The sequence below is a fragment of the Lampetra planeri genome, chromosome 13 (assembly GCF_965212315.1).
Source record: "Lampetra planeri chromosome 13, kcLamPlan1.2.h2, whole genome shotgun sequence".
NCBI lineage: Eukaryota > Metazoa > Chordata > Hyperoartia > Petromyzontiformes > Petromyzontidae > Lampetra > Lampetra planeri.
In genome coordinates, this window is record NC_136119.1 from 7,747,790 (window position 1) to 7,767,306 (window position 19,517).

The window sequence follows — 19,517 nt, forward strand, 5'->3', positions numbered from 1 at the left end:
TCTATAATGTAACACACCTGCTCTATATAATGTAACACACCTTGCTCTGTATAATGTAACACACCTGCTCTATATAATGTAACACACCTGCTCTATATAATGTAACACACCTTGCTGTGTATAATGTAACACACCTTGCTCTGTATAATGTAACACACCTGCTCTATATAATGTAACACACCTGCTTTGTATAATGTAACACACCTGCTCTATATAATGTAACACACCTTGCTCTATATAATGTAACACACCTGCTCTATATAATGTAACACACCTGAACTCTATAATGTAACACACCTGCTCTATATAATGTAACACACCTGCTCTATATAATGTAACACACCTTGCTCTGTATAATGTAACACACCTGCTCTATATAATGTAACACACCTGAACTCTATAATGTAACACATCTGCTCTATATAATGTAACACACCTGCTCTATATAATGTAACACACCTTGCTCTGTATAATGTAACACACCTTGCTCTGTATAATGTAACACACCTGCTCTATATAATGTAACACACCTGCTTTGTATAATGTAACACACCTGCTCTATATAATGTAACACCCCTTGCTCTATATAACGTAACACACCTGCTCTGTATAATGTAACACACCTGCACTCTCTAATGTAACACACCTTGCACTCTATAATGTAACGCAACCCTTATACAGTCGTCATTCCACCGTACACACGCGTAGAGAACATTCAAAGGTCCACACACAGGTTAATCAGGTTCATGAACCTACCTGGCGTCTTCTGGACATCTCACAGCCCAGTGTAGGTTTGAAGTTTCACAAATCTATGTGCGATCCACGGACCCCCATTGCCTCCAAAATGCTGGATTATGGATGTGCACGTACAATAATTATTTGTAAGTTAGTCTAGGTGTACATATAAATTTACCCTGCAGTTACAAGAAATGTACAATTATGCATGCTTACAACGTGTGTGTATATATCTGTGGGTCTTGTGCAATGTTTCATGATCTCTGTTATGATGTGCGCACTCACATATTGAATGTAATATTGAATAGAGTCTGCACTTCTCGATGCATACTTATTTTTTTATGCAATACGATATGAGCATATTTTTACCGGTGTGTATGTGTATTTTTTTTGCTGACAATGCCCACGATGAATAGAGGTTGCTGAATGCGTTAAGCCGCTTTTTTAAAATATATATACTCATAGAGAAGCCATTGCTCTGCAATGCAAAATAAAAGACGGCTGTCATTTTTAGACTCTTCTCACAATCCTATACTCGGAGCACTAAAAGTAATCTGGTTTTTACTTAATAAAACGCCACGATAATATGGATTGCGAGGTTTAAAAAAAAATCGATTTAAAGAATATTCCGGTGAAAGAATGACATACGTTGAAAAGTTGGAGAAACTGTAAATGAACCGTGCCAGTATTCTGTATTCATAACTCCCACCTCGTCGGTGTCGCTATCTTGTTGATACGTCTTCCAAACAACTTCCGCAATTTTTTTTATTAAATTCAACGTTTATTTGTTACACGGAAAATCCCGTTTCGCCAGTTACCTAGAGAGTTGTTTCGGTGGCAGCAGCCCGCAGCCACTAACAAAGTTATTGTTAGGGTGTCGAGGAGGCCTGCCAGTAGCCAGCAATGAAACTTTAGACGTAGAATATATACATACATTTTTGTAGTTATATTATATAGAAAAACGAAAGCTACGTGGAACAAAGTTCTTCATTAATGCATCGTGTGTATTTCCCTGCATTTAGCGTGTGATTTTCCTTTACTGTATATTGCTCTGAGTATACACACATGTGTAAGGACAGTAAGGGGTCTAGTGGAAGTAAATAGTAATTGAAGCGGACAGGGACAGGCAGGGTAATGTAAGGAGTCTAGTGGTTCTAGATTTGAAGCTTTCGTGACTGCAAGTATTCATATTCTTAGGTTTTTTCGGTAAAGTCACGTAGGTAAAAAATTCAAATTAATAAAAGTAAAATTAAAATTAAAATCACGACGTTTCGGAGGCAACACAAGCTTCCGTCACAGCACGCTTGCTGTATCAAGTAAATTACTTGATACAGCAAGTGTGCTGTGACGGTTCCACCTGAAGACGGAAGCTTGTGTTGCCTCCGAAACGTCGTGATTTTTATTTTTATTATACTTTTATTAATTTTAATTTTTTTACCAACGTGACTTTACCGAAAAAAAACTAAGAATATAGTCTAGTGGTCATAAATAATAATAGAAGCGACAGGGACAAGCAGGATCAAATGAGGTGAGAGAGAGAGTTCGGGGAAAAAGGGCGTGGCTGAGTCGAGGGGCGTGGCTGAGCCGGAGATAAAAGCAAGCGGGGAGCGGGGCTCAGGGCTGTTGTGAGGATTCGAAGTTGGATCGTCGTCGCTGTCGTCTTCTTGGAGTGGATCGTCCTCACCGCCTGCGAGTTGGTCGCTTTATCGTCTTGGAAGACTAGGGGGAGATCATATATTGTCGCCGTAGCTGCTCCTCCATCGGCTCCTATATAGTCAGCCAGCTGTATAGGTGAACGTCGTGTTGCAGCTACATAAAGTCACCCACTGTACATTGTCAACTCGCGTCTACCCGTTAACATGCCATCGAGTCGGGCGGACCGTAATAGACAATAAATATGTATACATACTTGAACAAGACAGTGTCTCTGAGTGCTACATTACATATGTTTATGTATAATATGTCATTCTCAATGCATTACTTGACAGAAAATCCAGTGGATGTTTATTCATGTAATAGGAATTTAACTGTCTGCTGCTTGGCAATAACTTTAGAGCTCCTGGAATAAAAGCATTACTTGCAACATTGTAGGGTGGCACTAGCCTTCATTGATTCATATTTAGATCTTCTTGGTTCTTTCGGTAAAGTCACGTAGAAGGGAAGTAATAAAATAATAAAAATAAAACATAATAAAACAATTCTCACGACGTTTCGGCCACAACGCAAGCAGCCGTCCTCAGGCGAAGAATGAGAACATTATCAAGCTAGGAGCTTATATAGGTGTAGCGAGGAGGAGCGCCTTAACAAAGGAATGTGCATATGAAGAGGAATTTAGCATACCAATGGGCAATGCATAGGAGGTGGGCGGAGGGGTTTCAAAGTCCCATTATGCCCATGCATTATGCAGGATCAACAGCACCACGGGGGGGCGCAAGGAACAGCGTTAATAAAGGAAAGGAATGTTAGTGATATGTAGCTGCATTTGCCAAACAACCACGTAGAAAACCAAAGTGAAAACTACATAAAAAACTAAAATATAAACTGATACTTACTATACTCTACAATAAGCTGAGTTACTAACAACAAATAATAAATTACAATTCTACGTCGTAAGAAGTATATAATATACTTCCATCTAAACTTTATTCTCTTAGCATATACAGTACTATATACTGCCATAGATAAACCCAACATTAAATTATATACTGTATTGCTGTAAACCACCCTATACTTTATACATTTTAATATAACACTATGTATTATTCAACTCACCCTAATGTGTATCGAAATGGTTTATTACGTCCTTCCAATGATTGCTAAGCCTGAATCCATCTTCTCGGTTAAAATTGTCTCTGTGTTTGTATATGTGGATCGCCTCATGAACGAATCTCTCATGATAGCCAGATGGCTTGCAGAGAACCTCCGTCTTGGAGAAGTCAATGTCATGTGAGCCCACTGAGTTGTAACAGTGGTCTGCCACGGCTGAGGTGTTTGTCCTACCGTGTTTTAGATCAGCTTTATGTTCACGAATGCGGTCTGAGACGTGTCGTTTGGTTTCCCCAATGTAACTGCTACCACAGAGGCAACTTAGTTTGTAGACGCCAGGGTACTGTATGTCTGGAATCACATCTTTTACAGACGGTACCAGATCACGGATTTTATGTACTGTGTTGAATCGGACCTGGATCATGACATTGACTTCTCCAAGACGGAGGTTCTCTGCAAGCCATCTGGCTATCATGAGAGATTCGTTCATGAGGCGATCCACATATACAAACACAGAGACAATTTTAACCGAGAAGATGGATTCAGGCTTAGCAATCATTGGAAGGACGTAATAAACCATTTCGATACACATTAGGGTGAGTTGAATAATACATAGTGTTATATTAAAATGTATAAAGTATAGGGTGGTTTACAGCAATACAGTATATAATTTAATGTTGGGTTTATCTATGGCAGTATATAGTACTGTATATGCTAAGAGAATAAAGTTTAGATGGAAGTATATTATATACTTCTTACGACGTAGAATTGTAATTTATTATTTGTTGTTAGTAACTCAGCTTATTGTAGAGTATAGTAAGTATCAGTTTATATTTTAGTTTTTTATGTAGTTTTCACTTTGGTTTTCTACGTGGTTGTTTGGCAAATGCAGCTACATATCACTAACATTCCTTTCCTTTATTAACGCTGTTCCTTGCGCCCCCCCGTGGTGCTGTTGATCCTGCATAATGCATGGGCATAATGGGACTTTGAAACCCCTCCGCCCACCTCCTATGCATTGCCCATTGGTATGCTAAATTCCTCTTCATATGCACATTCCTTTGTTAAGGCGCTCCTCCTCGCTACACCTATATAAGCTCCTAGCTTGATAATGTTCTCATTCTTCGCCTGAGGACGGCTGCTTGCGTTGTGGCCGAAACGTCGTGAGAATTGTTTTATTATGTTTTATTTTTATTATTTTATTACTTCCCTTCTACGTGACTTTACCGAAAGAACCAAGAAGATGAATCCCTGCAGTCACGAAAGCTTTAAATCGAAATTTAACCGCCTCTACGGGGAGGGTTTCCACATAACTTTGAGATCCTTCAACAAGCTCCGGGATAAGAAGGCTCAGCTAATCGAGTCTCTCACCTTTCTGAAGAGATGCCGCGACTCTAAGGTAATACCAAACGCATTTACACTAACATCTGCTGCTGTAACTTCTTCTAATGCGAAACGAATTCTGTCTAGAACTAGCTTAGCTCTTATCTCAGAGAAAATCAGACTTACGCGCACCGAACTAGATCAGTTAGACAAGACACTCTACAAATCACACTTATCTTTGAGTGCAACAATGTCCACATCGGATTGGGAACACGTGGAAAAAATGACTGCCTCTTCAGCTGCCGCTATGTCGACTAAATGTAAGGACAACTTGATTTCCAAATTCAACCGCCTCTCAAACAAGAAACCGGACCCACACATTGAAAAGCTAGATGTTAACAAAGTCGTAATTAATCGCAGTAACAGTCCTATTTCTGAAGGTTTGAAATCCGTTTTAGCTAAAGGACTAAACTTTGCAGTCACACCTAGACACATACCAGTTAATGATATAATTGCTCGAGTAGATGTAGCTCTCAAGGGCTTGAGTCACATCGCTGCAGACGTAGCAAGATCTGAAATCTCTGTAACCCTCAAAAACGCTAAGATGCCAGCTAGCAACATCAGCAAAGATGAGCGTTTTGAATTAGCTCAATTAAAAAAGAGGGATGACATTGTCATCCTCTCAGCCGACAAAGGCAATGCCACTGTCATCATGGACAAAATAGAATACAACAACAAAATTCAAGAACTACTCAACGATGGCAGCTATACAAAAATAAAAAGAGACCCCACCAACAGCCTCGTCTCCAAAACCAACAACATCATTTCTGCTTCAACCGCATTAATTGATCAGACCAAACAGTTCTCGTTGAAACCTTCTGCAGCCAGGCCACCAAGATTGTACGGCTTGCCAAAGATACATAAAGAAGATACACCTCTTCGTCCCATTGTCTCTACTATCAACTCCCCCACTTACAAACTGGCTCGTTTTTTGTCCGAAATCCTACGGCCTTTCACTGGAAAAACCACCTCTGCAGTACTAAACTCTACTGACCTGGTATCGACAATCAAGGGGATTGCCCTGTCCCCAGACGACCTGCTTGTCAGTTTTGATGTGGTTTCCTTGTTCACCAAGGTGCCTGTGCCTGACACCATCGCAATCATTGAAGACTTGGTTCATCAAGGACTAAATGCTGGGGTACCCCCCCTGGTGAGACACTGCTTAACCAATACATACTTCACCTGGAATGGAACCTTCTACAAGCAAATTGAGGGCACCCCAATGGGCTCCCCCCTATCTCCGGTTGTAGCCAACATCTTCATGGAGAAATTTGAGACGGACGCCATCCAGACTGCCACTCTACGCCCGACCTTATGGAAGAGATACGTAGACGACACTTTTGTCATCTGGCCACATGGCCGGCCTGCTCTAGACCAATTTCTCGACCACATCAATTCCATACACCCAGCCATCAGATTCACCATGGAAGTCGAAAATGATGGCAAGCTACCCTTTTTGGATGTCCTAATCAAAAGGAGACCTGATGGTTCAATGAGCCACTCTGTCTACAGGAAAGCCACCCACACGGATGCTTATCTAAAACCGGATTCCCACCACCATCCATCCCAGAAGAATTCCCTCATCAAGACTCTATATCATAGAGCCCAATGCATCTCCGACCATGAACACATTTCCAGTGAACTCAAACACGTACGCCACGCTCTTAAAGCTAATGGTTACTCCGACTACACAATCCGCAAAGCCATCACTCCAACCATCAAGAAAGATCCTGTTGAGGAGCCTTTCAAGACCATCACCTTACCCTACATTGCTGGGGTCACAAAAAAGATCTCCAAAATCCTGATTAAACACAAGATCCAGGTCCGATTCAACACAGTACATAAAATCCGTGATCTGGTACCGTCTGTAAAAGATGTGATTCCAGACATACAGTACCCTGGCGTCTACAAACTAAGTTGCCTCTGTGGTAGCAGTTACATTGGGGAAACCAAACGACACGTCTCAGACCGCATTCGTGAACATAAAGCTGATCTAAAACACGGTAGGACAAACACCTCAGCCGTGGCAGACCACTGTTACAACTCAGTGGGCTCACATGACATTGACTTCTCCAAGACGGAGGTTCTCTGCAAGCCATCTGGCTATCATGAGAGATTCGTTCATGAGGCGATCCACATATACAAACACAGAGACAATTTTAACCGAGAAGATGGATTCAGGCTTAGCAATCATTGGAAGGACGTAATAAACCATTTCGATACACATTAGGGTGAGTTGAATAATACATAGTGTTATATTAAAATGTATAAAGTATAGGGTGGTTTACAGCAATACAGTATATAATTTAATGTTGGGTTTATCTATGGCAGTATATAGTACTGTATATGCTAAGAGAATAAAGTTTAGATGGAAGTATATTATATACTTCTTACGACGTAGAATTGTAATTTATTATTTGTTGTTAGTAACTCAGCTTATTGTAGAGTATAGTAAGTATCAGTTTATATTTTAGTTTTTTATGTAGTTTTCACTTTGGTTTTCTACGTGGTTGTTTGGCAAATGCAGCTACATATCACTAACATTCCTTTCCTTTATTAACGCTGTTCCTTGCGCCCCCCCGTGGTGCTGTTGATCCTGCATAATGCACGGCATAATGGGACTTTGAAACCCCTCCGCCCACCTCCTATGCATTGCCCATTGGTATGCTAAATTCCTCTTCATATGCACATTCCTTTGTTAAGGCGCTCCTCCTCGCTACACCTATATAAGCTCCTAGCTTGATAATGTTCTCATTCTTCGCCTGAGGACGGCTGCTTGCGTTGTGGCCGAAACGTCGTGAGAATTGTTTTATTATGTTTTATTTTTATTATTTTATTACTTCCCTTCTACGTGACTTTACCGAAAGAACCAAGAAGATGAATCCCTGCAGTCACGAAAGCTTTAAATCGAAATCATATTTAGATGTTTTACTACAGCTAAGGGGGAGGGGGGGTCACAGTCATTCTCAATGTACATAGAAAATGAGCTCGCATATACAGCATATGTACACAGTAGCCTCTCTGTGGTCGAGGATATTTTGTACAAACGCAGTCAATCACAACAAGGCAGGCGGAAGAACATCAGAGGCAGGTGTGGGCAAAATGTGAGGTGGTAGTGAGAGCAAAGGAGGAGGTCAAAGCCAAATATTTCTTTACAAATTGATCTTGGCAAGCGTATTCAGATCATGCTAGAATAGTTATTTTTTTAATTTAAAAAAATAGTGCGTGTTTGTGTATATGCGTATGGAGAGGGTGAGTGTCACGGTTAGCGCGCTGCGCTACGAACCTGGCAACGATTGTCTGAGCCGGTCCTGTGCCTCCCCTAGGTCGACTGAGACTCAAATGAGTACCTGGTGGGATGTGTAGCCATCACCACTAGGGAGATAAATGCGGCCGGGCGTGGTGCTGGCCGACCACCCCTTTCGTATGCCGTTCCAACCTTCATAGGTGCTTACGAATAGCACTTCCTCCAACGGTATGTTAAGGCTATGGGGGATGTTTGTTAATAACAATGCACTTCATTTACCTCCATTGTCCACCAGATTTGGCACAGACTTATACAGGATTTGCTATTCACTTTTTCTATTCCGATAACTGACATTGATTTGAACAAAAGGGTTTGTGTTTTTGAGAAGGACGAATATAATTGTATATGTCCTTCTAAAAAAGACGTGTACTTCAGACTACCTTTGAACAGAATAATTATGTAAACGGCCTTGATATATATTTGCGTCGAATCAATGCATTTTGAATGCAAAAAAAAACAAAGCATGAATATCAAAAAAATATGGCAGATTCCATGCAATTACAGGCAGGTATAATGAGGGGCGTAATGTTCACAATGCATTCATTACAACACACTGCGCCAATAGGGGCCTTTACAGAGAATTCCATTTTGGAAAGCTGTAAGATACTCAGCTAATTTTATTAAAGCAGGCTGATTTGGAGTCGAATAATTTGAGTGATTTATTTGACGATTGAGTGGAAAACGACTGATTTTGGCATCACAAGTTCATCACAACATGCGCAAGTGCTAGGCTGAATGAGTTATCTATAGACGCCTATAAGACATGCTCTCACATATACAACAACATCTGCGCATGCATTCCCGTGTACGCATGTATTCACACGTGTGAGTGTGTGAGCGTGCATTTAATAGATACGTAGGCAATATGTTTGCTTCACATATCTGTCTTTCTACAGAAATAGTAAACTATTATTTCTATAACCCATTGACACCAACAAGGCCTTTTGATTCGTGAATACATGCAGCAGCATTGATTCAGTACAAGCAAACTATTAACCGGTTTCGACATAGTGTCCTAGACAGATATATGAATGAGACATATTGTCCCCTTATCTATTCTGTTATTTACATTTTCCACAACGACACTTACGATTATGTGAGCCTGCTTTGTTGTGTTTACATGTCGTGTATACAAAAGGGCGCAGTGTATGCATGAGTTGAGGTCCATATGGTTTTTAATCTGGCAGCAGGGGTCAGTCTGGCACCAAAACGGGCAAGTCCATGCATGTAAGGCACAACGAAGACTTACACGTATTTTTCCCTAGTGAAGCAGATTACCAAGTCACATCCTATTCCGTGGTGCATCCCCCTTCTGACCATGGGTGGTGCCAGAATTGTAAAATTAAGGGGCGGTGAGTGGGCCAGGGAGCCGACTCATTTGTGGGATGATGGTGCTGAGAAAATGCCATGATTATATATAATCATATAATATCAATAAGTATTTATCAGTACATCGATGTTGAATATGAAAAAAAAGTAGCACCGGTGTGGAGAAGCAAGTAGCCGAGGGGGTAGGTAGGGCTTAGTTTAAAGCATCAAGTGAAGTTTAATTCTTCAAGCAGGTGAAAAATCAAGAGACCAGGATTGTCTCATTTGCAAGAAGTCATTTGGGTCACCAAAATGACAAACCGCCCGCTCAGATGCAGTGGCTCTCTATTGAGTGATGTAGTTTTGAACTTTAGCAAAATATAATACATGCCATGTTTATGCGTTAAATGTTTTGTTAATAGTAACACGTATTTGTTCACGAGATACATGCCTTTTTGCTGTTAAAATTAAATGAATTTCTCCTCTCGCTATTCATATGGAATGTTGGTAGAAGAGGAAGCGGGATTTTAGTTTTGTAACGCCGAAGAATGCCACAGCTCCTAAAATATGGAACGATCATCACTCCGTGTACTCGTTCGTATATGAAGTAGACATGCAAATCTGCAAGTTAATTAAATGCAACTTCTCAGTCTGCAAGGTCTTATATCAAATATAATTACCTTGTTTAATGTACAAATCTCGCAGCTGACATGACCACACGGGTGGCAGGATTTATAATTAAAACCAAATAAATTACACAAGGCCACTTCTAAGAGCAGCGCTGTGTTTGCGCTGTAAGATGCGGGTTGATTACATACAATTCAGTGGTAATTGTGAACAGTTTATTAGTTCTGATGACCTCTAACCTGAAACGTCCTCAACAAAAAAAAGCAGGTGCCGTTCGATTGCGATTCAATTGTATGAGCACGTGTCTAAAGCCATGTAAAATTCGTATATCATTTGCCACACGTGTGCCAACTCTTGCTCAAGCGTATTCGTTTATTTATGTGTGCCCGCACGTGGGCTACGCTGAATGTGCGTGAATAGTTGTGTTTGCATTGATGCGTATGTGCCCCTAACAGTGCTGAGCATGCACGGTGCTAAGCCAGCATGCATAAATTCCAGTCATTGGAGCTGGATAATATTGCCACCGGCCTTAAATAGCGGAATGACGTTCCCCTACTTTACTCTTCGGTTAAACCCCCGCACCCTCATCGTTTTCACGTGTCCCACAGTTAGACACTCCCCTGAATGCTACCTCTCATTCCTTTAATATCCAGCACGCCATGCGCCCATTCCCCTTTGTACCACACTATCTGGCTGCTATACCCAGCCAGCCCCGTGTGTGTATATATATCCCATTTTTCCAGGAGTTCTAGGCACTCAACCAACAGCCGTCGACGGTATATTGAGAACAATGGAATAGTGGGGGGGGGTCGCTCGCTATAGCACAGGGCGGACTCACAACCTCACATTTCACCAACAGCAAAAACATTGCCTTGGGCCATGCTAAGCGAATACCTCCCCTGTAGCCACGCGTAACCCACTCTCGCATCCCGCTAAGAGGTTTCCTGGGTGACTGCCTCAAAGCCAGGCAGCAGCGAATTTTCTGGCCAGGTGGTATCCAATTTTCGTTGAGTGGACATACTGCGGAGAGAACACGATACACGATTGTATATAGGGGAGAACAAGGAGGGAGTCGTGCAAAATCTAAGCCAATCGTTTAAAAAAAAACTCTTAATAATTAATAACAATCAGCAAAATCAGTGAAGCGTACAATGCTAAAATGAGGCTTGCATTTTTGAGTGAATGCTTCGTGAATCGCAGCCCAGTTGCCGACTCGTGCTACATCGAGGCGAGAAAAGGCACGTGCCGATTTCAGCATCGATGTGCTCCTCCACAGTCTCCACACTTCAAGCTCAAGTGCAGTAATCATGTGGAACAGACATGATCAGATGAATATGTAATCAGCAAGGAAGAAACACCTCCTAAACTGCCATGAGACGGATATTACAGCAATGTGCCTTCGGACCAAACTACGTATTTCGTTAAGCCTAAGAATGAAGATGTTTTATGCACAGCATTATACATGATCATGCCTCCTTGAATAATTAAACCCCGGGTTTAATAACGCCTTGCTAACTAAGCACATAAAAAATCATAGACGTGCAAATTTTATTCAGTCGAGCGCTGCTTCCAAGAGGGGTGATTAGGCATTAATCAGATAATGCTTTTTATGGAATTGTTGCAATGCATGGATTAACACTAAACACTTACATATACATGAAATATTCACCGAACTTGGATGAAAACCTATTCATTTTATTTTAATGATACATCCAATTTGGGTTGCAATTATATTGTGTCTGAGTGCACCCAACACCTGCTTGTTGTGGGTACAGTTAATTTTGGATTATCTGTGGGCAGATTTGGGCATGCGCCGGTTTCATAATTAGTTACTCCTGACTCGTTATGGGTCAGTGACTGCTCGCATGTATGTATGTTGGATTTCTTTCGCACCATACGTAGCCAACCGTGCTCATCGGAGGTGCAGGGCGATTGACAGCAAACTAAACGCAAATATCAGTTCTAACTAAATGAGTTTTCAGTGTAGATTTACAAGGGCATCGCTCCAGTGGCTTCCTAATGTCGGAAGGAAGAGCGTTCCAGATGGCCGCAGTAACGCATCTGACAGCGCGAGATGCGGTGACAGTCTTTGTTCCATGGCGAGCACCCACAAGCCACTGCGAGGATGATCGGAGTTTGTGTAATGGTTTTTGCTCCTTGACGATATTAGCAATGTATTGTGATTCATTTGCGGCAAGCGCTTTGTGTTTAATGAGTACAACCGCAAACGTGTCGGAAAGTAAACCCTAATTTTAAGTAAGTAAACAATCAATATTCGTTTTCTACATGTTTTTCAACGCTCAGGTTTTTGTTTCATTCGGGCCACCCGTTGTCTCCATTGTATCAGGTAATCTAGAGATGGCTGCGTATGATTTTGCATTACCCATGTTTAACTGTTAATTGCCATGCACATGATTGACGAACCGTTTAAAGATGGTGTGTACTGCCGATTGTACACCAACTATGCACATTGGGAGAGCCGTGTAAAGCCTTCAGCATCATCTGTAATTTTTCGCTGCAGATATTTTTTCCCTTACCAACTGCACACAATCATAAGGACAATATAACATACAAGTACCATTCTACATTGTGAACGTTGCTGGCTATTCCACTATTATGAGATGCATTATGTGATGTAGTTGTTTATTTATTTAAGGTTTAAACAAATGTAAACTTGACTTTAATAAATCGGAGTTTATCTTAATTTCCATATTTTTTCCAATATTCATGGAAAACACTGCTCAGATAATTTCTCATGACTATATACTAATAAAGAACATATATTAACACGTAGCTTAATGCGTGTCGTTAACAGCCATAATTTCATGTTTATACTTAAATAACTTACAGTAAGGTAAAAATAAAGAGGCGCTTAGAACCCCAGTGATCAAAATGACTTCTGGTAAAGTTGCCTCCTCATCGGGGACCATTTTTATGGTCTTCGAATCCCCTAAAACAAGCCAATTGTGAGCCCACTAGACTGTAGTACGTACAATATCCGAGTACGCTTGTGCATTGCTGATGAGTAAGACCAACGCAGCTTTTCAACTGTGCTTCAATTATGCTCAACGAAATCAGCCTATCTCCACACGTGCCAAGCATCGGACAACTGTGAACCTGCAGAGAAATACTCTGTTTGCAGGCAGCTGTATCGAATCGTTTCTGTCATGGGCTGGTATTCGTATGTGCAACCCATGTGCCCATCACAAAGCCATATGTGACACAAAACATCTATTTTGATACTGCTTTGGCAGTTGTGTATACGAGCAACACATGACAAAATAAATCATCACGTTTATTCATAACACTGTTAAATATATATTATGTTTCAGGCAGATCTCTCTGTAATGAAAAAGGCCATGGGCTGAAACCTCACCTATTCTCTCCACAGCACGGAGGCTCAAATCTAGCAGTGGATTTCAAATCTAGCAGTGGATTGACTGTACATGTGCATACTCTATTCCTTCTATGAAAGTACTGTACATGTTACTTTTTACGTATATAAAATGGTATGCAAAGACACATTCTCACACTTGACCAGCTGATTGCTTGCTCCGCACCACCAGAGAGAATGTCTTCTTCCATCACCACAACGAAGTAAAGGTTTTAAGAAAAAATATCTGAATTATTAGACTGAATTGAAGCAGTGCACAGTATCCCTCGCAGTGTGGAGATCCTTAGTGTAAGAAATTATCATTTGTAAAAAATATATATTTTAATACCACTTTGCCTTCCTTACATTTAATAAAAGTATTTTTTTCAATTCATGCTAAAGTCATGCCAAAATGTTCAACCTGAATATCTCCGAATTCTAAAGGAATTTGATGTTTGGAAAAAGTTAGATGATTTTTTTTCTTGTTAACAGTTACAGAGGAAGTAATAAAAGTATGATCTACTGGTTTTTGACATCTCATAATGTAGCAGTTTTATCATCTTCCTTTGCAGTTAAGAATATGCAGCCAAATGAGCTGTATCTCATTAATAACCCACAGAGTTTCCCCCCCCCCCCCTCAAACCCATGAAATCCATTTCCATTTGAATAAATATTTTTGGTACCTCTTGTAAAATAACGTACAACATTCCAACGCCTAGGAAAACTATGTTAATGTACATACAACATAATAATACGTCGTTTATACTCACATGTTCTCTACAGCTTCGAAGCCAGAAGAGATAAATGTGAGTACTGATCGTGTTGCCCGACGTACGTTCAAATGTGGCTCACACTCATTGGGCGCAACATTTCCCGGTTAAATCTCACGACTGATTTCACTGAACACAATTAATCAAAGTTGCGGTCAGTGCTTTGTTCAGGAATTAAATCCTTTCATTGTATATCATGCATAAAATATGTAGGCTAAATGGAACCTACGATAAAATATAAGATGCAAAAGTTGCAGTCGGGCAATGATTTGTTCACACCGCTGCGGGCAGAATGGCCTCCACTATAAGGCGCTAGAAAGCACACGCTCTCGAAGGTGGTGTTGCCTACTCTTCCACACTGACCAGACATCATGGAAGAGTGCTATGTGCTGCTTGGACGAAAGGAGGCTGCTATTTTTAATCGTGTGAAGAACAAAGGGCAGCTATCACGAACGACACCTTAGCCAGGCCATAGGGATTGATTGCATGTTCTCAGAGAGGATTTAGTGGAAGGAGTTTGTCATGAGTGAGAATAATACAAATGATTGGCTGCACATACGCTGCCTTTTATGAAAAACAAACACCAAGGTGTCACATGCTTTCTTGCACTTTATGTAATAATCATTATTACATTTCAACATTGTATATATGCATATGAGTTACCAATCTCACTGACTCCAGAACAGAAACCATCAAAGCCAAAGGTATGTTCTCAATATGTGTCGTCGATGCATCACCTAAAATCGTAAATCGTACACAAGTCTCAATAACAATCAGTATGTTTAGTAATTAAGAATAGTTTTAAAAAGATTTTTGTTTAAAAAAAAATCATGCAAGTTTGTGCCGTTTAACACAACCAATAAATAAACAGGACATCATAGTGCAACGTCAATCAGGCCAAGGGTTGACGAACAAAGCAAGCACGCCTTTGGTGCGCGTGCGTCCGAGCCTGCGTGCGAGTGAGTGCGAGCATCGTCTCCGTGTCGCGACTCGGGTGTGTGGTTATCCCTGGTGCGAGCGCTCAGAGAGACCACGGGTCAACAGCGCTCGTGCCGTGCTGAGCCGCAGAAACAACTGGCGGTGCGAGTCCATGCATGAAGACGGGGAAATACGCCGCGGCCAACCCCCCCCCCACTCGCCCCAGGGCATGCAAGCCCAAGCATCTGCATTTCCCAACAATAACGTTCATTTCCATGTTGTGTAGCTATTTTAGAATTTGCGTGCGTTTTAAATTAAGGCCACATTTATATTAACCTCTGTAGCCGAATAAGCAACGATACAATTCCTGTAATTTTTGCACATGCTAACTAAATTATATTTACATTTATATTCACATTCCATTAAATTAAATGGTGTATGAATATTGTAATGCATTTTTGTTGTTAAATCAGAAGGATTGAGAAAAAAGGCATATTCATGCATTTTTTAATAAAATGCAATTCACATGCGCTTCCTATGCCTCAAGGTACTGATAATACCACCTCTGTACAAAAAATAATCTCCATTCTGGACTTAATGGTTGATGTGAGGCAGGCATGCTTAAACACTATGCATTAGCAAAAACTTGTTTTGCTGCATATTAAAGCCTCAGTTACAAAAAAAGTCCCACTTGTGGCAAGCTCCAGTTTCAATTTCTGGCACAAGAGACATGACTGCCGCCAGACACATTTTTATTCCGCGTTCGCTTGCAACCTCTGTCACTCAGAGCAATCACCTCCGTCGAAGACTCTCTTAGACACCTCGCAGGTCCGTGCAAACATCCGATTCCCTCAAATCATGCAGGGTAATCGAGCGGAGGCGAGGCCCCGCCTTCCCTCCCAAGCCCCCCAACCCAACTGGCCTCGTCCGTGTGCTCTGTGTCAGAAGAGCGTTCAACTGACTTGGCGCATCATGCACCGGTATAGTCATGTGGGCAGCCTGGGTTCGATTTGCAGGGACAGCGCGTACAAGCTGTCGTCGTCGCACACGTGAGCCCGGTCCAGCAGGAAGCGTGTCACCTACAGCAAGCCGCACACACGCACGCAGTGCACTCGCGTTGGAACACGTACGTCGTGAGAATTTCATTTTATTATGTTTTATTTTTATTATTTTATTATTTCTCTTCTACGTGACTTTACCCGAAAGAACCAAGATAATGTACAGCAGTACTTGCAATGCAGTGGTGGTGTAGTCTCAGTGGGGGGGGGAGCCGGAATAATTTCAGAGGGTGGCCCCCATCTTTCAATTTATAAAATTCCAGTGAGATGACAATCGAGATAAAGACACGAGATACGAATGTAGCGAGATAAGAGAAACGGAGACAACATTCGAGATCCACTAAGAGATCAGGGAAGAGAGATGCCGGCAAGATAGAGTTCAGAGAGATTAATTAGGTTTTTATGGTAATTAGCTTGTTATATTTGTGAGAATTTGAATTTGAGCTGATATTTGATGCACCCATAATTTGTTTTGTTATAAATCTGGGGCCCCTTGAGGTGTTTGGAGCCCCAAGCTTCTGCATTCTTTGCTTGAGCCTAGCACCACCACTGCTGCAATGCACCAACATCAACCTCCAAAACGTAATTTAAATGAAGGGATTTTTATACATTTAAAACACTTTAAATTCTAAACTACAAGAAATTAAATTTCGATTTAAAGCTTTCGTGACTGCAGGGATTCATCTTCTTGGTTTTTTCGGTAAAGTCACGTAGAAGGGAAGTAATAAAATAATAAAAATAAAACATAATAAAATTAAACAATTCTACGTGACTTTACCGAAAAAACCAAGAAGTACAAGAAATTACATTAAACATATATCTTATATGCAATATAGCTTAAGGTGCAGCCCTGCAATTTCTCGCTGACGCCACTGCTCGCAGAATGAGCTCGGGAGAGCTGTTTCAGAGGGTACCTTGGCCTACTCTTCTACGCTGCCAGATATTTTGGAAGAGTTGAGAGTGCCCACATTTAACGCAACCACACGCGATCTGCCGATCGACTGCGGTGAACCGATTTATTGACAGAAGCGGGGGGATTAAACAAAAACGTGCCCATTATTTCAACTGCCACGCCAGGAGATCAAATCAGCAACCTCTGGATTGCAAGCCAAATGTGCTAACCATGACACTGTGGAAGAACCTAATATAATGTTTATAATAATCATCATCACCAGTGATGCCATTTCTATCTCAAGGCTGGATGAAGGCTTCCCCACACCCTTTTGGTCATTATTATTTGTTTTATCATATTTCACCACACTGGTCAGTGCAAATTGATAAAGCGGACACCCTGAACCGGTTCAGATATCGCTTGCCACTGACATTATCTGTGGCTGGGAATTGAACTTGGGTTGCTGGGTTCATCGTGCAGTGCACAAACAACTGTGCCAACTGCTCTATGACATGTGTGTGCTGTTTGTGACTGCGGTGTTTGGTAATGCAACGGGTAAAGTTCATTCTTACTCTTGTTTGGGGTTCGATGTTGTAGCAACTTGTCTGGAACTGCCGTATCTCTCTAATTATATGCGAAATCTGCAATGTGAAAGGTGACATTTTTTTATAACGAGGAAGCATAAACAAATGATGATATAGCATCTATCAGGAGTAGCCAAACTTCGTGACCCTACGAGCCACATGCCAACTCCTGCATAGGGTAAAGGGCCACAAGATGCTGAATGAGTTATACGGGGTGGTCACGTACAGTGAGGGAAAAAAGTATTTGATCCCCTGCTGATTTTGTACGTTTGCCCACTGACAAATAAATTATCAGTCTATAATTTTCATGGTAGGTTTTTTTGAACAGTGAGAGACAGAATAACAACAACAAAATCCAGAAAAATGCATGTCAAAAATGTTATAAATTGATTTGCATTTTAATGAGGGAAATACGTATTTGACGCCTCTGCAAAACATGACTTAGTACTTGGTGGCAAAACCCTTGTTGGTAATCACAGAGGTCAGACGTTTCTTGTAGTTGGCCACCAGGTTTGCACACATCTCAGGAGGGATTTTGTCCCACTCCTCTTTGCAGATCTCTCCAAGTCATTAAGGTTTCGAGGCTGACGTTTGGCAACTCGAACCTTCAACTCCCTCCACAGATTTTCTATGGGATTAAGGTCTGGAGACTGGCTAGGCCACTCCAGGACCTTAATGTGCTTCTTCTTCAGCCATTTCTTTGTTGCCTTGGCCGTGTGTTGTGGGTTATTGTCATGCTGGAATACCCATCCACGACCCATTTTCAATGCCCTGGCTGCGGGAAGGAGGTTCTCACCCAAGATTTGACGGTACATGGCCCTGTCCATCGTCCCTTTGATGCGGTGAAGTTGTCCTGTCCCCTTAGCAGCAAAACACCCCCAAAGCATAATGTTTCCACCTCCATGTTTGACGGTGGGGATGGTGTTCTTGGGGTCATAGGCAGCATTCCTCCTCCTCCAAACACGGCGAGTTGAGTTGATGCAAAGAGCTCCATTTTGGTCTCATCTGACTACAACACTTTCACCCAGTTGTCCTCTGAATCATTCAGATGTTCATTGGCAAACTTCAGACGGGCATGTATATGTGCTTTCTTGAGCAGGGGGACCTTGCGGGCGCTGCAAGATTTCAGTCCTTCACAGCGTAGTGTGTTACCAACTGTTTTCTTGGTGACTATGGTCCCAGCTGCCTTGAGATCATTGACAAGATCCTCCCGTGTAGTTCTTGGCTGATTCCTCACCGTTCTCATGATCATTGCAACTCCACGAGGTGAGATCTTGCATAGAGCCCCAGGCCGAGGGAGATTGACAGTTATTTTGTGTTTCTTCCATTTGCGAATAATCTCACCAACTGTTGTCACCTTCTCACCAAGCTGCTTGGCGATGGTCTTGTAGCTCATTCCAGCCTTGTGTAGGTCTAAAATCTTGTCCCTGACATCCTTGGAGAGCTCTTTGGTCTTGGCCATGGTGGAGAGTTTGGAATCTGATTTATTGATTGCTTCTGTGAACAGGTGTCTTTTATACAGGTAACACGCTGAGATTAGGAGCACTCCCTTAAATAGTGTGCTCCTAATCTCAGCTCGTTACCTGTATAAAAGATACCTGGGAGCCAGAAATCTGTCTGATTGAGAGGGGGTCAAATACGTATTTCCCTCATTAAAATGCAAATCAATTTATAACATTTTTGACATGCATTTTTCTGGATTTTGTTGTTGTTATTCTGCCTCTCACTGTTCAAATAAACCTACCATTAAAATTATAGACTGATCATTTCTTTGTCAGTGGGCAAACGTTCAAAAT

The 19,517-nt window shown here is 41.5% G+C and overlaps 1 protein-coding gene across 1 annotated transcript in view; it reads right to left on the reverse strand.

Moving 5' to 3' along the window:
• Positions 1-15,894: 15,894 nt before the first annotated feature.
• The window catches only part of LOC144722023 (ras-specific guanine nucleotide-releasing factor 2-like), an 85,319-nt gene continuing 81,696 nt past the window's right edge, over positions 15,895-19,517 (reverse strand). The window contains exons 26-27 of the mRNA XM_078600086.1: positions 17,710-17,778; positions 15,895-16,266 (exon numbers count right to left, since the gene is read on the reverse strand). Coding sequence (XP_078456212.1) covers positions 16,174-16,266; positions 17,710-17,778 — 162 coding nt within the window. The 3' untranslated portion in view covers positions 15,895-16,173. The remainder of the gene's footprint in view (positions 16,267-17,709; positions 17,779-19,517) is intronic.